The 16,902-nt window shown below is 37.0% G+C and overlaps 1 protein-coding gene across 1 annotated transcript in view; it reads right to left on the bottom strand.

The window, feature by feature from the left end:
• ISM2 (isthmin 2) overlaps nucleotides 1–16,902 on the bottom strand; it is an 832,179-nt gene that overhangs the window by 376,155 nt on the left and 439,122 nt on the right. The window contains exon 3 of the mRNA XM_044074053.1: nucleotides 6,144–6,459. Within this exon, the coding sequence (XP_043929988.1) occupies nucleotides 6,144–6,459 (316 nt within the window). The remainder of the gene's footprint in view (nucleotides 1–6,143; nucleotides 6,460–16,902) is intronic.

The following is a 16,902-nucleotide window of genomic DNA, read 5'->3' as shown; positions in this document are numbered from 1 at the left end:
GTTAATAATGCGTTTGTTAGTATTACGATGCAAGAGCAAATAATATTGGTAAGATTTTAAGAAGCAAAATGTAACAAACTTAAATTCTTAGAAATTGATTGAATGAAGTTAAATCCATCCAAACATTTTAATGTTGAAAAAATTATCCATTATAAGCACCCCATACCTCCAAATGTAAACATGCTAAAATCAAGGCTGCATATCCTCAGAGAAAATGTGAATACCTAGTCTGTCAAATAAGCAGAATCTCCATTTCTCCAGCCTTGTGTACTACGCACACTGAATGTCTGTTTGAAGAACTGTTGATTTAAACTTGTTTAAGTTCCTAGATCTGCAGTTTGACAAACATTCCCAGGATTCCATTCTCACAAATGACTCTGGACTGCTGAAAATGGGATTGATAAATTTACTTCTAAACTGAATGCTGGATTTGAGAAACAAAAGGATAGTTGCTTGATCCCTGCAGTGGGCACAAAAGGGGGACCTTAAGGTCTAGGTGAAACCTGATGAAAAAAATCACTAAACATAAAAAGAAAACAATAGCACACTCATTTGTATAATATGTACAATGTCTATCTGCAGACTAAGCAGCTCTTTGTAGTTATATTCACTTCATATCATACTCCCAAACTGTGTAATTTTATCTGTGATATAATCATCCCTATTCTCAACTAGTGCAGCTTATAGCTGCTTAATAAATACATTTAATACATTATTTGTACTGGATGTGTGGGCAGTATGTTAGAATTACATCATCACTCAATACTGTCATTGTTAGGTACCAGCTTAATATATATTTTTTATTTTGTTTTATAGCAAACAAACATGAATAACACCAAATATCATATAATAGGACGAAATTAAGTAAGAACATATTTGCACTGAGATTCATAAAGCAACAGAATGGCTGTACTAAACAGATGTTACACTTTCTAGACCTTTATCAACATTCCGAGAAGTTGTCTCCTTATATATATATATATATATATATATATATATATATATATATATATATCATATACATGTCTCTTCAATTTATTTCCCTAGTGTTGATATCAAATGCACCACATTGCACAGTTGCATTTCCCTGTTAAGTATTAACTGCTCTAACATGTTGGAATGAAGTTTTAAAGGGTCCAAATTCTAGAAATCCCATAGGGCCTAACAGTACTAGCAGCAGAGCATTCAGGCAAGTGTGTAGCTAGGCATGCTCAGTGTACTCAAATGAGTACATTTTTTTCTGAACATCTCTTAGGAACATCAACACTCAAAAAGCACAGTATGTTTAGAGCTGTGTAAACAAATATTTACATTACAGAAGTATTCAGAGAATGCTTGTGTCAAAGGAATGTTGTTGTTGTTGTTGTTTGTCTTTCGGCTTTTTCCCAGTAAGGGGTCGCTGCAGCGGAACTCCGGTCTGCTAATGATTGGCAGTAGATTCTTACAAAACGCCGAGGTGCCAGCTTGACGCCCAACCTTCAGCGAAGGCACATCCATTTACGCACACATGTCTTTCAAATGCTACCCAACCACGGGGAGGACATGCAGACTCTACACAGAAGGCACTCCCAAGCCAAACCGAGAATCAAATGGGAGAACCTCTTGCTGTGAGGTAACAATGCTACCACCATACCACCGTGGCACTAAACCTCCAAAAATGCTTTTCGTGGGTATAAATTTTAACAGACGAAGCTAAAGTGCTACCTTCCTACATGTCTGGGAGTAGCATGTTGAGGGCTGAGTACATTTTTAGGATGATAGATCGGTGGTGGTAGTAGTGAGGCAACAACATTAGGTTTGCATACAGAATGCGAATTTCTAACTGCACCCCTACATTCAGGACAGAAGGCAAGAAGCATTTTCAAGTCCCAATGTAGTGCTACCTCTAGATAAAGGAATGTTTCTTGAGTCATCTTATTGTAATATCAGGTGGCCTTTTAACGTCTGATCTGCATTCAATGGCACAGTAACAGGAAAAGTATAGTTTTATTTATTATTTATTTTATTTATATTTGTTTACCATGGTAGTGCACTGATCAAGAGCGACCATTTGCAGGTAAAGCCCAGATTTATTTTATTTATTTTATTTTATTTTATTTTAAAAACAAGGTTAAACATTTAAGCAACAATGCATACATTTTAGTGTAGTAGAAAATACAGTGAAAAATTAGTCTGGATTGGTACAAGAGCAGAGCCAGAAGTTTAAGATGTAATAGAAGTTGTTTTGAAAAGTTGAAAGGAGTCTAGTGAGGTAATGTGTGGGGAGGTTATTCCATATTTTCCCTATGGAGTTTGAAAATAGACAGTTACCTGCTGAATTTGTAATTCTAGTTGTGGTGACTTGTATCTTTTTTTTGTTGGTTGATAAAGAATGTTATGTGTAATTAAGAGTTGTTGATAGATAAGCTTGTTAGGTAGTTCTAACCATTGTAATTGTTTTAAGTTATTACAGTGGTGAGTTCTGTACTGGGATGCTGTGGCAAACGGGCTATATTATGGTAGGATGTAGTTAGTTTTTCAGGTTACCTTTAGAGAGATTGGTGTAAATAGAGGAAGCATACAGTAGGGTGGAGATTTGTGGGTAGGTGAGAATAGAAGGAGACATCTTTTGAGAACCATTGTTCAACGGTTGAAAAGGTAGATTGTGTGAGTGACTGGAGTTCAGATTGGGTGGGAGCTGTACAGATGATGGTAGAATCATCTGCATATTGTATGCAGGTAGTGTTATGGATAGATGATTGAAGATCATTAATAAAGATAGAGAATAAGAGTGGACCTAATATTGATCCTTGAGGTACTCCTAAGGAGATAGGTAGTAGAGCAGATAGAGAAATTGAGAGATAGATAGATAGATAGATATCTATAGATAGATAGATAGAGAAATTGAGAGATAGAGATTGTTAACCAGCTTAGCCTAGTGGAATCAAGCCAAGTTTATTAAAGTGTTAGAATTACAGCTACAAGGCATTGATGCAAGGCTTGCTACATTTCATGTAATTACTTCTTATAGCTTTTAATCAGGCTGATTTACAGGGGAGATACAGGGAGAAAGCTCCATGGTATACACCTAGGGAGAACTTATGCTACTGATAAGCAATGCTTGGAAGACTATCCTTGGCATATGGGAAGAAACCAGAATGTCAGTAGAAAACTCACACTCATAGTGATATCATGCACACTTAACTTGGGCATAATACAGAGACTAGAACTGAACCCCTGACTTTGGAACTGAGCAGAAACGGCACTAACCACACTACTGACCAAGCATAATAATTCATATACCACCTTAAAGTCTGGTCTCTTCCACAGCTGAATTAGCTCTAAATAAGTCTACAAAATGCTGTAGTCTTGAAAAATTGTACTGCCTTAGGGAATCTCCATGATTCTGTGACCCTCTCTAGGACTCTGTGACCTGAATGATCAGTTCTGCATGACACTTAGATCAGGTTGAGAGTAAATTTACTTCTCCTGAAACATAAGAAACTAAATACCATTAAGTTAAATAGGAAAACTAAAAAGCTAAGTTAACATGTGGCTTTCTGCATGAGATTCATGAAACGTTATTAAGTAGAATGATTTGTTTGCACCACTGTAATTGAAGTTCATTTTGGGGTGCTGTAAACTGTAACATGGTCAAATGCAGCCATTTAGCTGATCCTTTTAACATCATTATACTCCATCCCTGTTTGTGAAGCTCAGGCATTAAGATATTTGCCAAACAGCAACACATAATTGTGTCCCGATTATAGAAGCACAGTTCCCTTGCTAAGGGTTTACATTGATTATTTTGTGCAAGCCTAGATTCTGTACCAGTGTCAGTGAATGAAAGTATATCACTGGTGATTTCAAGGCAGTTCAGAAAACCACAGGCAAAGCAATATCTTGTAATATTGAAAGTGTGTGGTGCAATGTAATGTCTCTGCTCCATGATCTTAACAGTCTGGTGTATCAATGAAATTATATTATTACAAATGGAGATATCTTAAAGCTCATTAGTTTTTGTAACACCAGCTAGAAAACCCCTGAGCAGCCTATATGGCATACTTTGAGAGATTCATTTTACAGTGTCATAGTCCCAAATGTACTTTTTTAATAGGTACACTACCTTTTATGGAATAAATATATCTTGTAATATTTCAGTACGTACCTTTTCCTCCTGCAGTAAATCTTTTCATTTTTTGTTTTGACTCCCTCTCCTTTTCATCAGTATCAAGAATACCTGGTCTTCGTAACCAGCCCAGATTATAGTGGTCTCTTTAATTCAGTACAAATGGTTTAGTAGAAAAAAAACGATCTGAGGTTTAATTTACTTGGTTTCAGGTAGGAAACCCTAACAATATGCTAGGTTTGTGAAGTCTGAAAGTTAAAATAGAGGATCTCAGTCTGCAGTGCATGTGCTTTTTTCTGTGTATAACATGCCAGAGGATACAGACTATTTCTAGCATGTGTACTGCCACTGTATTGAGTATGTGTATGTTCTTTGGGGTCTATATTATATTATCAAAAAGACAGGTCAGCGAATGGCACTTAAATCAAAAATGCCATTTAGCAAATTTTCTCCACCCACACACCCCCTGCTAATTTTATATACCAACTCCCAGATTGCACTACAGTGAGGAAAGGGCAAATTTTCCAATATTCACTGTACTGCGAGCTCACTATGAACAGTTCACCGAATGGCATTTTTGATGTAAGTCCATTCACTGACCTGTCTTTTCGATAATATAATGTAGACCCTGTTCTTTGAGGATCAGGCTGTTGTTATTTGAATAAGAATGATTTACATTATCAGTCTTTCAAAACATTTGATACGAATTCCTGCTGTCTAAGCACAATGGCTTATTTAGTGCAAAAAGCAGAGCTATTCATTAATGAGATGGCTTTAAATGAAAGGATACACAAATTAAAGACTTGAGTTGTATCACTACAGACTTACTCTAGTATTTGTAGTAAGATCAGTACCAAAGGCAAGATCATCTGATACCCTGGGCAGCTCCCCAGACTGACACCCCCTCAATCCAAAAAGAGTCTTCTAAGAGTTGGGAACAAACTAAGAAAAGAAGAAGAAGGAATCTGTACTTCCTGTACTTCAGCCGCTGTATTACAAGTGTGAGGGTAAGAAGCAGCTTGCTACAGTTCCTAGCACACACTGAGGTCCACCACTACATGAATGCAGCATTAACATTCATTTATGAAGCTCTGCTATACTTGTGGCTTCAAAAATGAAGGTTAGTACTGTACTTCCACTCCATCAGCAGTGGACAATTGTACCCCCCACCATCAGCAGTTTCCACCTGGTGCAGCTGCCCCATTCACTCCAATGGAGTTACTACTCTTAGTCAAATCCCTGTTTTGTCACATAAATTGAACTGATCTTGTTGAGATTACGGAACAAATCGGAGAGGAGGTTTCCCCTTAATCACAAGGCTGCATGGTCTTAGAGTTAGCATAATGGATGTGGTGGGATGCGGCTATTTGTGTTGTGGTGCAGGGAGGGGGGAGTTCTTACCAAACTCCATAAAAAATGTTTTGTGTATGTTTTTGTTAAAGTTAATATTTCCTATTTTGTCAGTATTCTCAATGTGATACAATTCAGTTTGATGAGATGCTTTGAATCCTTTTGATATATTCTACACAAATATTACCCATATGAGCCCAGAATTACCACTCATAAATGCTGAGGCAATTTCAGTTTACTAACCACTGAGTCTGGGTACTGGTGTGTCCATTTTGGGGAGACAGAAGTGAGTGATCGGTACCAAATGAGCCATTCTTGGGGATGGAGGGAGAATTGGTGAGAGTCTCATCACTGGCGTGTCTGCAACCTAAAGGATGCTCCATCCACAAAAGACTGGGGGCACAAGACCTCAACATACTAGTCAGTGCAATGCTTAGCACCTGCCAGCAAACAATTAGAGGGCAATAAAGCATTTTTTAAAAGATCCACATGTTCTGCCTTCCACCACTGGTATACGGGTGAAGGAAAGTCAAAAAAGAATAAATTGGCCAAAACAGAAGAAGAGAAGGCTGACTGGTCTCAGGAGTAAATGGCCAAAAAAATCACTAACCGACAGCAGTACAATATGCTAACTCATTTCAACATTCTTCTTATCAAATGTAGAAATAATGAAGCACACACTCACCATAATTATACTTCTCCTTAAAGCTCCAGTTTTTCTGTAATGGCCATCTTCTGTCCCAGACTCCACCTATTCCACTAAGAACTGTGTCTTCTCCATCATATTCTGTCATGTAGTCCTCATCAAAGTCTCCATCTCCTTCAGGGTTTGACAGTGTGGTGTCAAGACTATCACTGTCGGTGTACTCCCAGAATAGAGGCCAGAAAAGTCCCTTCTCTGTCAGCCACTCTGAAGAAGAAATTGGCCAGTCATTCCTGGGCTCCTTCAGCAAATCCATCTCAACTTCAGCTTGAGGATTATCGACTACTTCAATGGTTACCTGAATGAGAAAAGACACACGACAACAGTCACTATAACATAGAATAGAGGATAGCAATAAATGAATAAAAAAATGCTTCAAATTTCTGTATGAAACAGAGAGCTCAGATGCACAAATCTTACTTGCATGCATTGAGGATGCATATCACTAGATGCTGCTGTATTTTTTTAGAATTTTATCAGTTGGATTCTGGCAGAATCCTATGTATGAAAGATGGTACTCAGATATTAATTTGTTAAACTGATAATTTTCTGCATGGCTGAATTTTAACAAAGCAGTACCTTTATGAATCTAATGGATGGCGCAGTGTTGCAGCAGTAGTGTTGTCGCCTCACAGCAAGAGGTTCACTGGTTTGATTCTCGGCTGGAGTGCCTTCTGTGTGGAGTCTGTATGTTCTCCCTGCATTCTTGTGGGTTTCCTCCAGGTGCTCCAGTTTCCTCCCACGCTCAAAGACATGCATCTGAAGCATTTCTCCTCGGGCCTCAGGTGAAAATTGGTTTCGTTCCAAGTTGGACTTTCCTAGTTAACAAATGTTAAACAAATAAAATAATCTTTGACGGGTCCATCTGAGTATGTATATATGTGTACATTCCCATAAAGATATCTTGAAATTTGTCCATTTTAGCCCGTCTGATCTCCTGTTTCTGCCTGCCTGGAACTACAAAACAGCAGTAGCAAAAAGAGCTTTGTATGCAATAATGTGTGTACAATTTGTTAGTCTTTTTACCTGCTTACTAAGGTTACAGCTGATATTTTCATAATTAGTAACAAAAAAACTGTCTCAAAGCAGGTAGAATGAATTTTTTTTGAGGGGGAAAGACAACTGTGCAAGGCTGTATCACAACCGACAAGCAAATGTTGCCCATAACTGACAGCCTGAGTACACAAGCACTCAAAGCACATGCACATGAACTAAACAGTCCAAAAGCAAAGCCTTCTGTGAATCTGCTATGTAGGAGAGTTTAGCTCTCCAACCCCCTTACTTTATTACTTTCACTTCATGATCGTCACACCTTGAAGTAGTACTAATGTGTGACAGGGAATAACCCCCCCCCCCTCTCTGTCCTCAAGAGGCTGCGAGCTTGCAGCAGCCAAAGCACTGAATGTTTCAACCAGTAAAATACTGAACCCCTGTGAAGCAACCAGCAAATGAGCAACCCTCACCTTGTGCAAGTATGATCAAACAACTGTGAAATTGCCTACTGTACTGTGCTAGTGATAACAAGCATACTCCTCAGCCTCTTAGCACAAGAGATCTGGACAAAGCCTAAAATAATGGAGGGACAAAGACCCAAAAATAAGGATAACTTTTAAATATTGCTTTTAGAAACTTAGTAAGTTGCTAGAATACAGGATTTGTTTTACCATACATTTTCTGAAAGATATGAAGTCTGAAACTCAAATGTATATCATCATTCAGTGATTTGTCAGAAAACCACAAATTTAATGGGGAACAGACCAAAAATATGAGGCAAGAATCTTGACATTCTGCGAAAATGTGGACAGTTGAGAACTATCAACAAGCCTTGGGGGCATGGTAGTGAACAGTGCTTTTCCAAGCCAAACAATCTAATGGCAGAAAACTAAATCATAGAATCATAGAACACAAATGCTGTCTTTTACCATCACTGTTGGATTTTTTTTTTTTGGTATAAGCAAGAAAACAAACAAGAACTTGCACTAACAAAAAACAGTTTAAGTATTGGCAATATTCAAAAATCAGCACACCATCACGACATGGATGGCTAATACATCCAATATTTGAGAACTTGCAGGTTAATTAAAACAGTTTTTACCGTATTAAAAAGAATGACAATAAAAACAGAGAAGTGATCAGCAGCCAGTCACTACTGCAATGTATTAATCTTTTGTGCAGTATTTTAGCATTTTTGTGTTATAAAGAAACTAAAGTTTTACAAATATATTATCTAAACAGAGTGATTTGGAATGACAGCATGAAATCTACACAGTGAACCTGAGAGGCAGAATATACAGTGAGCCCTAATAAGAAAAGAACACAGAGAAGGGCTTTGGCATTAATACAATTTAAACAAACTGAGTATAAACAATTAAGTAATTACAGAGCTGAATAATGAACTGTGAACCTAGCATTATAAAACAATTAATACTGAACATAATGGAAAACTTGAAGGATTCATAAAGTCTTCAGCACTTGTCAAGAAATTCTGTTTCTTAGTAATTGCATAGTGGTAACCTCTACATGGACTATAAGGCAAAAATCTAGTGTTATATGAAAGTTTATTCCTGGAAATCACTGCTGAGGGAACTTACACCAGATGGGGGAGCCCAAGAGGAAAAGAAATATCAGTAACAAAAAAAGAGCCAACACTGTGGACTAGAAGGATAAAGCCTTGACTATGGCCCAAGTGACCAGAATTCAGTTAGTGGTTTGGATACTTGATGATCCTGGCAGCTAAAGATAGGAATAGCCATCCTGGGGAAATAGAAAAAAAGGGTGAAACAGGATGCACACGGCCACAAACCCTCGAGGATGAAGAAGTGTTGCAGTGGGATTCTGGGAGCTGGTTTCAGTTCATCAATCCGTCGTCTGGTGGCAGGCCTCAACAGTGAGTACACTGGAGCATGTACTCACAGGGGAAGGTATCTCTGCAATCAGGAAGGTAGTCCATCCCTTATACCCAGGCATGGGGTGAGGGACCTACACAAAATACTCTCATACTGGGATGGTAGTGAGAGAACCTATAATTAACATGCACCCCTTAAAATAACCTCTAAGGCACAATAACTTTTGTGATCCATTTGGGATGCTTGGCTAGGCCCAATAAGGCCCCAAGGGTCATTAGCCAATTATACACCTATAAACCTATTAACCTTCTTGATCTCTGCTTAAATAATAGACACCATGTATAGCTCTCACTGGTGACTCCCCATCTCTTGGAAGGTAATGGGCTCAAGTGTGATAGGGAAGGCTCAACGGTGAGTAGACAGAGGAAGTAAAAGAACCTAGAGGAAAACAAAGAAAAATAATAGAAAACAATATGATAGATATGCAACATAACACCTTGCAAGATTATGGAATAAGCTACCCTTCACAATGAGAAAAAGAGAGGCATTAATTTACTTTAAAAGTAATTCTGATGTGCATATATACAGGAAGCAGAAAACATCAACATGGTGTTACAGAAATTAACCTCTATTGTCTGTCCATTATTTTTGGCCTTATCCAGAATTCTTGAGAAAAGAAGTTGCAAGGTATATACCCTAGCATCGTGGAGGAGTCTTTTTTTTGCACAATTATTTATTAATTTTATTTCTTATACACATTCTCTCTCTCTCTCTCTCTCTCTCTCTCTCTCTCTCTCTCTCTCTCTCTCTCTCTCTCTCTCTCTCTCTCTCTCTGTCTCTCTCTCTCTCTCTCTCTCTCTCTCTCTCTCTCTCTCTCTGTCTCTCTCTGTCTCTCTCTCTCTCTCGTATTTTACTACTGCTTTTCATTTTCCATTTAGTACAATTTTCCTTCCAATTCTGTGTTTTAGAACAGCTGACTTTTTAATATGTAATTGTTATTTGTCACTTTTATCTGGTGACTTGGATAAATGCAATAATTGTTCTCTTAAGGCACTTTAAACTCCCTTGAAATACATCCCACTAACCACTAGTTAATAAAGCTCTTTTTTTTATTTATCTGCAGTAGTACTTGTTTTTGTTTATATTATTGAAAGACTTTCACTTTATAACTGTTTGTTTCAAAATATTTTTCATACCACAGTTACAGATTCATCTACTTCAATTCAACACCTTGAATATAGATATAGCTCCTTTCTTGGCTAATTTGCATGGGTTATTGAAGTGCGGTTGCCAGAAGGTATTTGATAAGCTATTTATCACTAAGAACCTGGATAAATGCCACTCTGGTGACATAGCTGGATAAAGTCCTTACTATGGATCAGGCAACCCCAGTTCATTTAGCATCTCTGATAACTGACAGAGTGGTAGGGAAGGACAGGCATGCCTCTCCTAGGTGGGAGGGATTTCTTCAATGAAAGTCTTTCTGCTTTTCCTGGTTAGGGGTCGCCACAGCAGAACTCCGTTCTGCTAATGATTGGCAGTGGGTTTTTATGGTGCCGAGTTGCCAGCCCAATGCCCAGCCTTCAAAGAAGGCACACTCATTCATACACGTACTTACCTGCATGTCTTTAATGTCACTCGACTGTGGGGAGGACGTGCAGACTCCACACAAAAGCTGTTCCAGCCGAGAATTGAACGGGAGAACCTCTTGCTGTGAGGCAACAATGCTAACTGCTGCACCACTGCAGTCCTTAAAGAGGGGTGTGGTCCATTGATGGAAGATGTCTTCAGACATTGTTAATGAACATGGGGGGCAGCACACAGAGATAAAAGAAAATCCTGGACAGAAGCAAAAGATGGTCAAGCTCCCAGCATGCCCTTAGGATCCATGACCAGCCCCAGCAATACTAGAGTAAATCCAGGAGGATAGATGATTAGCTGGTAAACCCAGTATGGATATGGGATACTGGGAAGCTGGTTCCAGAGGGATGATGTTTGAGGAGACCAAAAAAAAATAATCTGGATAAACTGCTTTCATTTCATAAGAAGCAGATGAATGAGTATTATATCAGCCTGTTGCTTGAACACTGGGAAGTTCATGACCAAGTATCCATAGGCCTCACAACTGATGGAAACCCTGAATGTATGGGAGAAGTAGGGGTCAGCACAGAGTATTTTGTGGTTGACATCCATGATGCAGACACCTCAATTAATAGTGTGATCAGAATACTACAGTACTTTATTTATTAAATGTCGAGTTGAAATTCCTGTGCAGATGTTACACTTTCATCCCTACTGTATTTTAAACTCTGGAAGACATTCTAATTGACCTCCTCTGACTGTATCAGAAACTAACATTAAGAGACTTTTTTAAGAGTTCTTCAATGTCCTTTTGAGCCTGTGGATAATGATGTGCTGTCTAAAAATGTTTTGTTTAAAAATAACAGTGATAATTGTGATACTTAATTAAAGGCATAGTGGTTGATAAAACTAATTTGGTAAATTTTTGGACATTGTTTTCTGAGCATCCAGTGAACCAGTTGAAGTGAGAATTCATTATGCGAGAATAAGCATGCCTAATATCAAACTCAAAAAATCTGCTTCTTCCATGTTAGGCTAATTCAACTATCCATTCTTCAAAATGGTTTTGTAAACTCGATCTTTATAATGCTTTTGTTTGTCACTGAATACAACCTAAAAATATAACTTAACCAAGCATAATGGCAAGCGATAAACACTTTGCAGACGTGTAGGTATACCATTGCTCTGTATAAGGCAGGCAAGAGGAGCAATGTGCTTCTCGATAAACAATGATCACTAATATATTATATTTATATTATATTTCTGAGTGATGAAAATGAATATCAGCAACTTGCATTCAAGCTGGTCAGATTCCACATTCAAAATGCTTATAATTAGCTATAATGATAATATAATATAATATAATATAATATAATATAATATAATATAATATAATATAATATAATATATTTGACTATACTGTATACCTTTGCTGAAAGTTCATGCAAACTGCCAAAGCACTTCTGGGAAACTTATACTATCAGAGGTGAATATTTTTCAACAGAATGTGTGTCTTTTTATTAGACACATTCTTAAGACAGTTCTTAAAAGGACTGTTTCCTGCGGGGAAAGACACTTTTGAAATTATAAACAAGTTAAATGGTGTCACTTGGGGGTGAGGAATACTTTAGGTCACCTTCAGTCTGTATTCCAGAAATCTTCATGGTGTAGCTGTTAAAACAACGGCACATTTCATGGCCGAAATCCTTTATGCCTCTCATGCCTTGTTTCTTTTGCAGTGTTGTTTGACTGATATTTTTTTTCTTTTGAAAATAAGTCATTTTTAGTAGAAGAGTGGGACTGCAGTGAGGGTACCATTTTTCCTTGTTTATGGTACTATGTTTATGGCTTCATTTTAAATTTACAGTCATGTATTACCACAATTTTTTCAGATGCAATTTCCTCTTAACTTTTTGGTGACTTTCTGAACAAGAATGATTGGGACATAAAGTTTACTTCAGTGGATTTACTTGGCATCATATTAGCTGGTAAGCCGGGGAATGTATTAAAAGTACCCTCTATAGAAAGTACATAGCAGCTGCTAAGCTTTTGTTTGCAAACAGTGCATGGCTTCTTCTTGAGTGTATAACAGCCCACTATAATAAAACTAATAATGAGGATCTTACTGAAGTGCGTTCAGATATAACCTTTGCATTATTGAACACAGGATATATTTAGAGAAACTTAGAGAGTCCAAGGTCTAGGTAAAATAAAATCCCCAGTTTGAAGTTTCACATTCTGTGAAGAATTTATGGGATAGACAGAGGGCTAGTCATAGTGACAGGATTTTCTGTTTTACTGAAATACGCAACATTTTACAATGAATTCAGAAAAAAAAATCTATTAATGGAAACTGGTGAGTTGTGATGGTAGAGCCCCCCCATATGACCACAACACTTCTTGTCAAACATACATATTTATATAGAAAATATCACAGTTCATGGTACTACTCTCTTTCTTAAAAATATCCTTTTAGGACTAGAATTAAAGGCATGAAGGGAATGTACAATTGAGACAATCATGAGGTTTGCAGTCATGTTTACAAGTGAAAGATTTTGTTACTATCTATTACAGATATCTTTTGAATCAGAGATTTTGTTGCAAATCCAATAGTGTTATATGTTATAGTTGGAATTAAACATGCACATACTATACAGAAGTGGTACATGGGTCAAACAGAAACAGGAACATTCAAGAATATTTAGTGACATTATGAGGTATAACCCTGTTAGCACCCTTTCATGATATGCATATCAATTTTATGACCGTAATTTGGAGTGTCTTACATTTATGGTATTGGATCCTCCCTCACTACATTGAGGAAGTGACATACTTATTTTAAAACCTTTACTGAATTATTACTTAAAACACGGGGAACATACATTTATACAAAAGAAAACAAACCATATTAACATGTTCACAGTTACAAACATTATGCATCACATATATTCTTTTGTATGTTTATCATCAATACAACAGTACATAAATTGCTCAATTATTGCTTTCTCTTAAATCTCACTCATCCTCAAAAACATTATTCTACATGTACTCTTCAAACAATTTCCATTTGTTTTCTATGTAATTTGCTCATGCCCTTTCCTAAAGATCCCACTTCCAATTATTTTATCTCTGTTATAATATTCACTGCTTCAAATACACTCGGTTTACACTTTGATATCCATTTTTTATTTGCTTTTTTGGCAGCCACCAGAATTAACTTAGCAAGGCCTTACTATGTCTAGGCAATTCAAATCCTGTATCCCAGCTAAAAAAAAATGTCTTTAGGTTACAACTATTTGTTCACCCAATATTTCTGACAGAGTACTCTGAAGAGAAGTTTTAAATTCTACCAGCTCATTACACTCAATGTGTTCCCAGTTACCTTTTTCTACTCCATCACACCTCCAGCATTTGCTATTTGCTGATTGAAAAATTCTTTAGAGTTTGCTTGGGGTACAAAAATGCATATTCAAACCATTCCAAGCAAAAATCCTAAATCTTCTAGACTTTGTGTATATTTGAGAGCCATACATATGTCCTCCCATTGTTTCCTTGTGAATTGCATATGCAATCTCTCTTCCTATTTTTTCTAACCTTCTCTGATTGATTCCTATATAGTTATTGTATGATATTTATATGCCCTACTAATTATCTCTATTAACAGCAGCTTCTGTTCTAGATTCAACTAAGAGCTATACAAGAACAGGTATTTCACTTACGATTCTCCTGTCCCTTTTTTTGCCTATACTCTGATATCAATCCCTGATAGGGAAAGTAGCCTCTAGCCTATGTCTTCTTGGCCTCATCACACTCTGTTACCTTTCCCTCTAGTTGTTTCCAGTACCTTGGTTCAGTTGCCAGTTTTCTCCAGTAAATTTCAGCTTCTGCTTGCTTATTCTGTGTACCATAATTGTAGTCATCCCTATCAGAAGAATCTATTTTCTCCATTCTTGTGTTGGATTAATTCTTAAAATACTTTCAATTACTTTACAAATACAATCTTCTATATAGCTGTTGTTCTTCTTCTTAAGGATCTGCATCCAAAATTCCACTTTCTAATCATTTATTCAAATGTCTCCATGCGTCACTATCATCCCTTTCCACTTTGAATTTTAAAGTTCTGCTTGTATTATATGTATGAGCCTTAACTGTGTAGCTCTACAACATGCTTTTACATTAGGTAATCCTAAACCTCCTTGTTCTACTGGAAGAATCAATTTATCCCACTTGACCTTTGCCTTCTTCTCATCCCAGATAAAATCCTTCCACTCTTTTTTAATAACGATGTACAACTGGCCCCGCTGATAAAAGTATGCCTAACCTGTATATAAAACTAGAGGGACTAAAAACATTTTCACTGCTTGTATCTTGCTATCCATATTCATAAACAAAAGATTCCAGTTTCTTATTTTTTGTATTAATCTTTTGTTTAGCCTTTTCCCACATATCCTTGGATGGCATAACACAATCATTTTAACCCATGCTCCTAAATACTTAATTTTATCGTGTCCTCATAAATATGGGTATTGCTGAACCAATTCATGTGTGAGTATATAATTTACAGATATAGCCTTTGTTTTGTTTTCATTAATTTTATATCTCAAAAAGACTTGAAACTGCCTCAGAATGTTCCAAAGCACTGAGCTGTCCTTTTCTAGTTTTATTATGTACGAAATAGTATAATCTGCAAACAAAGCCAACTTCTATTGACTACCACACCATGTTATCCTTGAATTTCTGATTCCTTTATTTTGTTTGTCAATGGCTCTAAACATAATGCAAATAGCAAAGGGGAAAGAGGCCATCCCTGCCTGGTCCCTCTGTTCAAATACAACTTATCTGAGAGGAATCCTCCCCACTTTAACTTTTGCCTCCAATCCCTCAAATATCCTCCTAATTAACCTCATTATTTTATCAGGGAACGCAAATGCTTCCAGTGTCCTAACCATTAAATTCAAGGTTACTCTATCGGATGCTCTCTCTGCATCAAGATCCACCAACAACAGCAGTAATTTTTGTTACATTCTGCTTCCCTCTGGACCCTCGTTGTTCTATTAATGTCAAATGTTTGCCTGCCCTCCAGGAAAATGTGCATTGATCCATATCCATGATTTTTTGCAATGCCTTTGCCATTCTTTTTAGCAATTATAGACATAAACACTTTATAGTGGTGGTTTAAAATTGAAATGGTTCTGTATGAAGCTGGTCTGATGGGTCTTTTACCACCTTTAGGTTTTACAGCCACCACTGCTTTCTTCCAAGATGTTGGTACTCCCCCTCCTTTTCAAATTCTGTTATTCAAAACCTTCCAAATCTCTGTCACTTTCTTCCCTCCTAGCTTCCAAATTTCCACAGTCTGGGAGACTTTCCTGCAGACTGATTATATGTTACCAGTTTTATCTCATCTCCTCCTATCTTAACTGTTAGGTATTGTGCCTTATGTACTTCGAACCATGGCATACTTAAGTCTTCCATAAACATTTACAGTTAAGCTTTTTTTGATTTCCAGATTTCTCTGCTTTATACAACTTTTCATAAATTTTCCAAAATATCTCTAATATCTCTAAATCATCGCTGGTTATTTTATGTGTTATAGGCTCTCTAAGTTTAGCAACAACGAACTACCCTTTCTACTTTCTGTTACCAGTTCTGTTGTGCTGAAAGTTTTTGAGTTCCGGAGTTATTATCAAAACACAGTTGCTTTAGAGTAATCTTTCTAAACTCATGCATCTTATCTGGATACTCACTTATTTTCTCTTTAGCGGTTGTGCCTCTTCTTGTTCTGTGAAATTCCCCTTATTCTGTAATACTTTAATCTTTGTCAGCCCCTCTAAATAATTCCTTGTTACTTCTTAGCCATATCTCTCTTTTTTTGTTTCTATGCTATTTTTAAACTCCATTTTCATTGTATCCCACTCACTAGCTATAACTTCTGAAGGCATTTCTATCTTCCCTTATAACTCTTGAATAATGTTCTTTACCCATTCCATAAATTCCTCTCTTTTTAACAAGAAGGTGGGGAAGTGCCAGTGTTTCATTTTTACTTCATTATCCTGAATTGTTACCTTAGATGTTATTGGTGCATGATCTGAAATAGTTACTGTATGTTTGTGAAAGTTTTCAAATTAATGCACATGTTCCTATGAAATATAATTTCTGTCTAGTCTAGCCCAGGTATTGTACCTTGAGGAATAATATGCAACTTCTCTCAGAGCTCCTACTAGTAACTGTTCATTTCCCATATCAAATATCTTCATAAATATTGCCAGAAATCTAGCCTTTTTGTTATAATTTCCCTTCTAGGTCCCCAGATA

The sequence above is a fragment of the Protopterus annectens genome, chromosome 6.part0 (assembly GCF_019279795.1).
Source record: "Protopterus annectens isolate FY-2018-M chromosome 6.part0, PAN1.0, whole genome shotgun sequence".
NCBI lineage: Eukaryota > Metazoa > Chordata > Ceratodontiformes > Protopteridae > Protopterus > Protopterus annectens.
The sequence above is the reverse complement of the archived record's forward strand: the minus strand, read 5'-3'. Positions and strand labels throughout refer to the sequence as shown.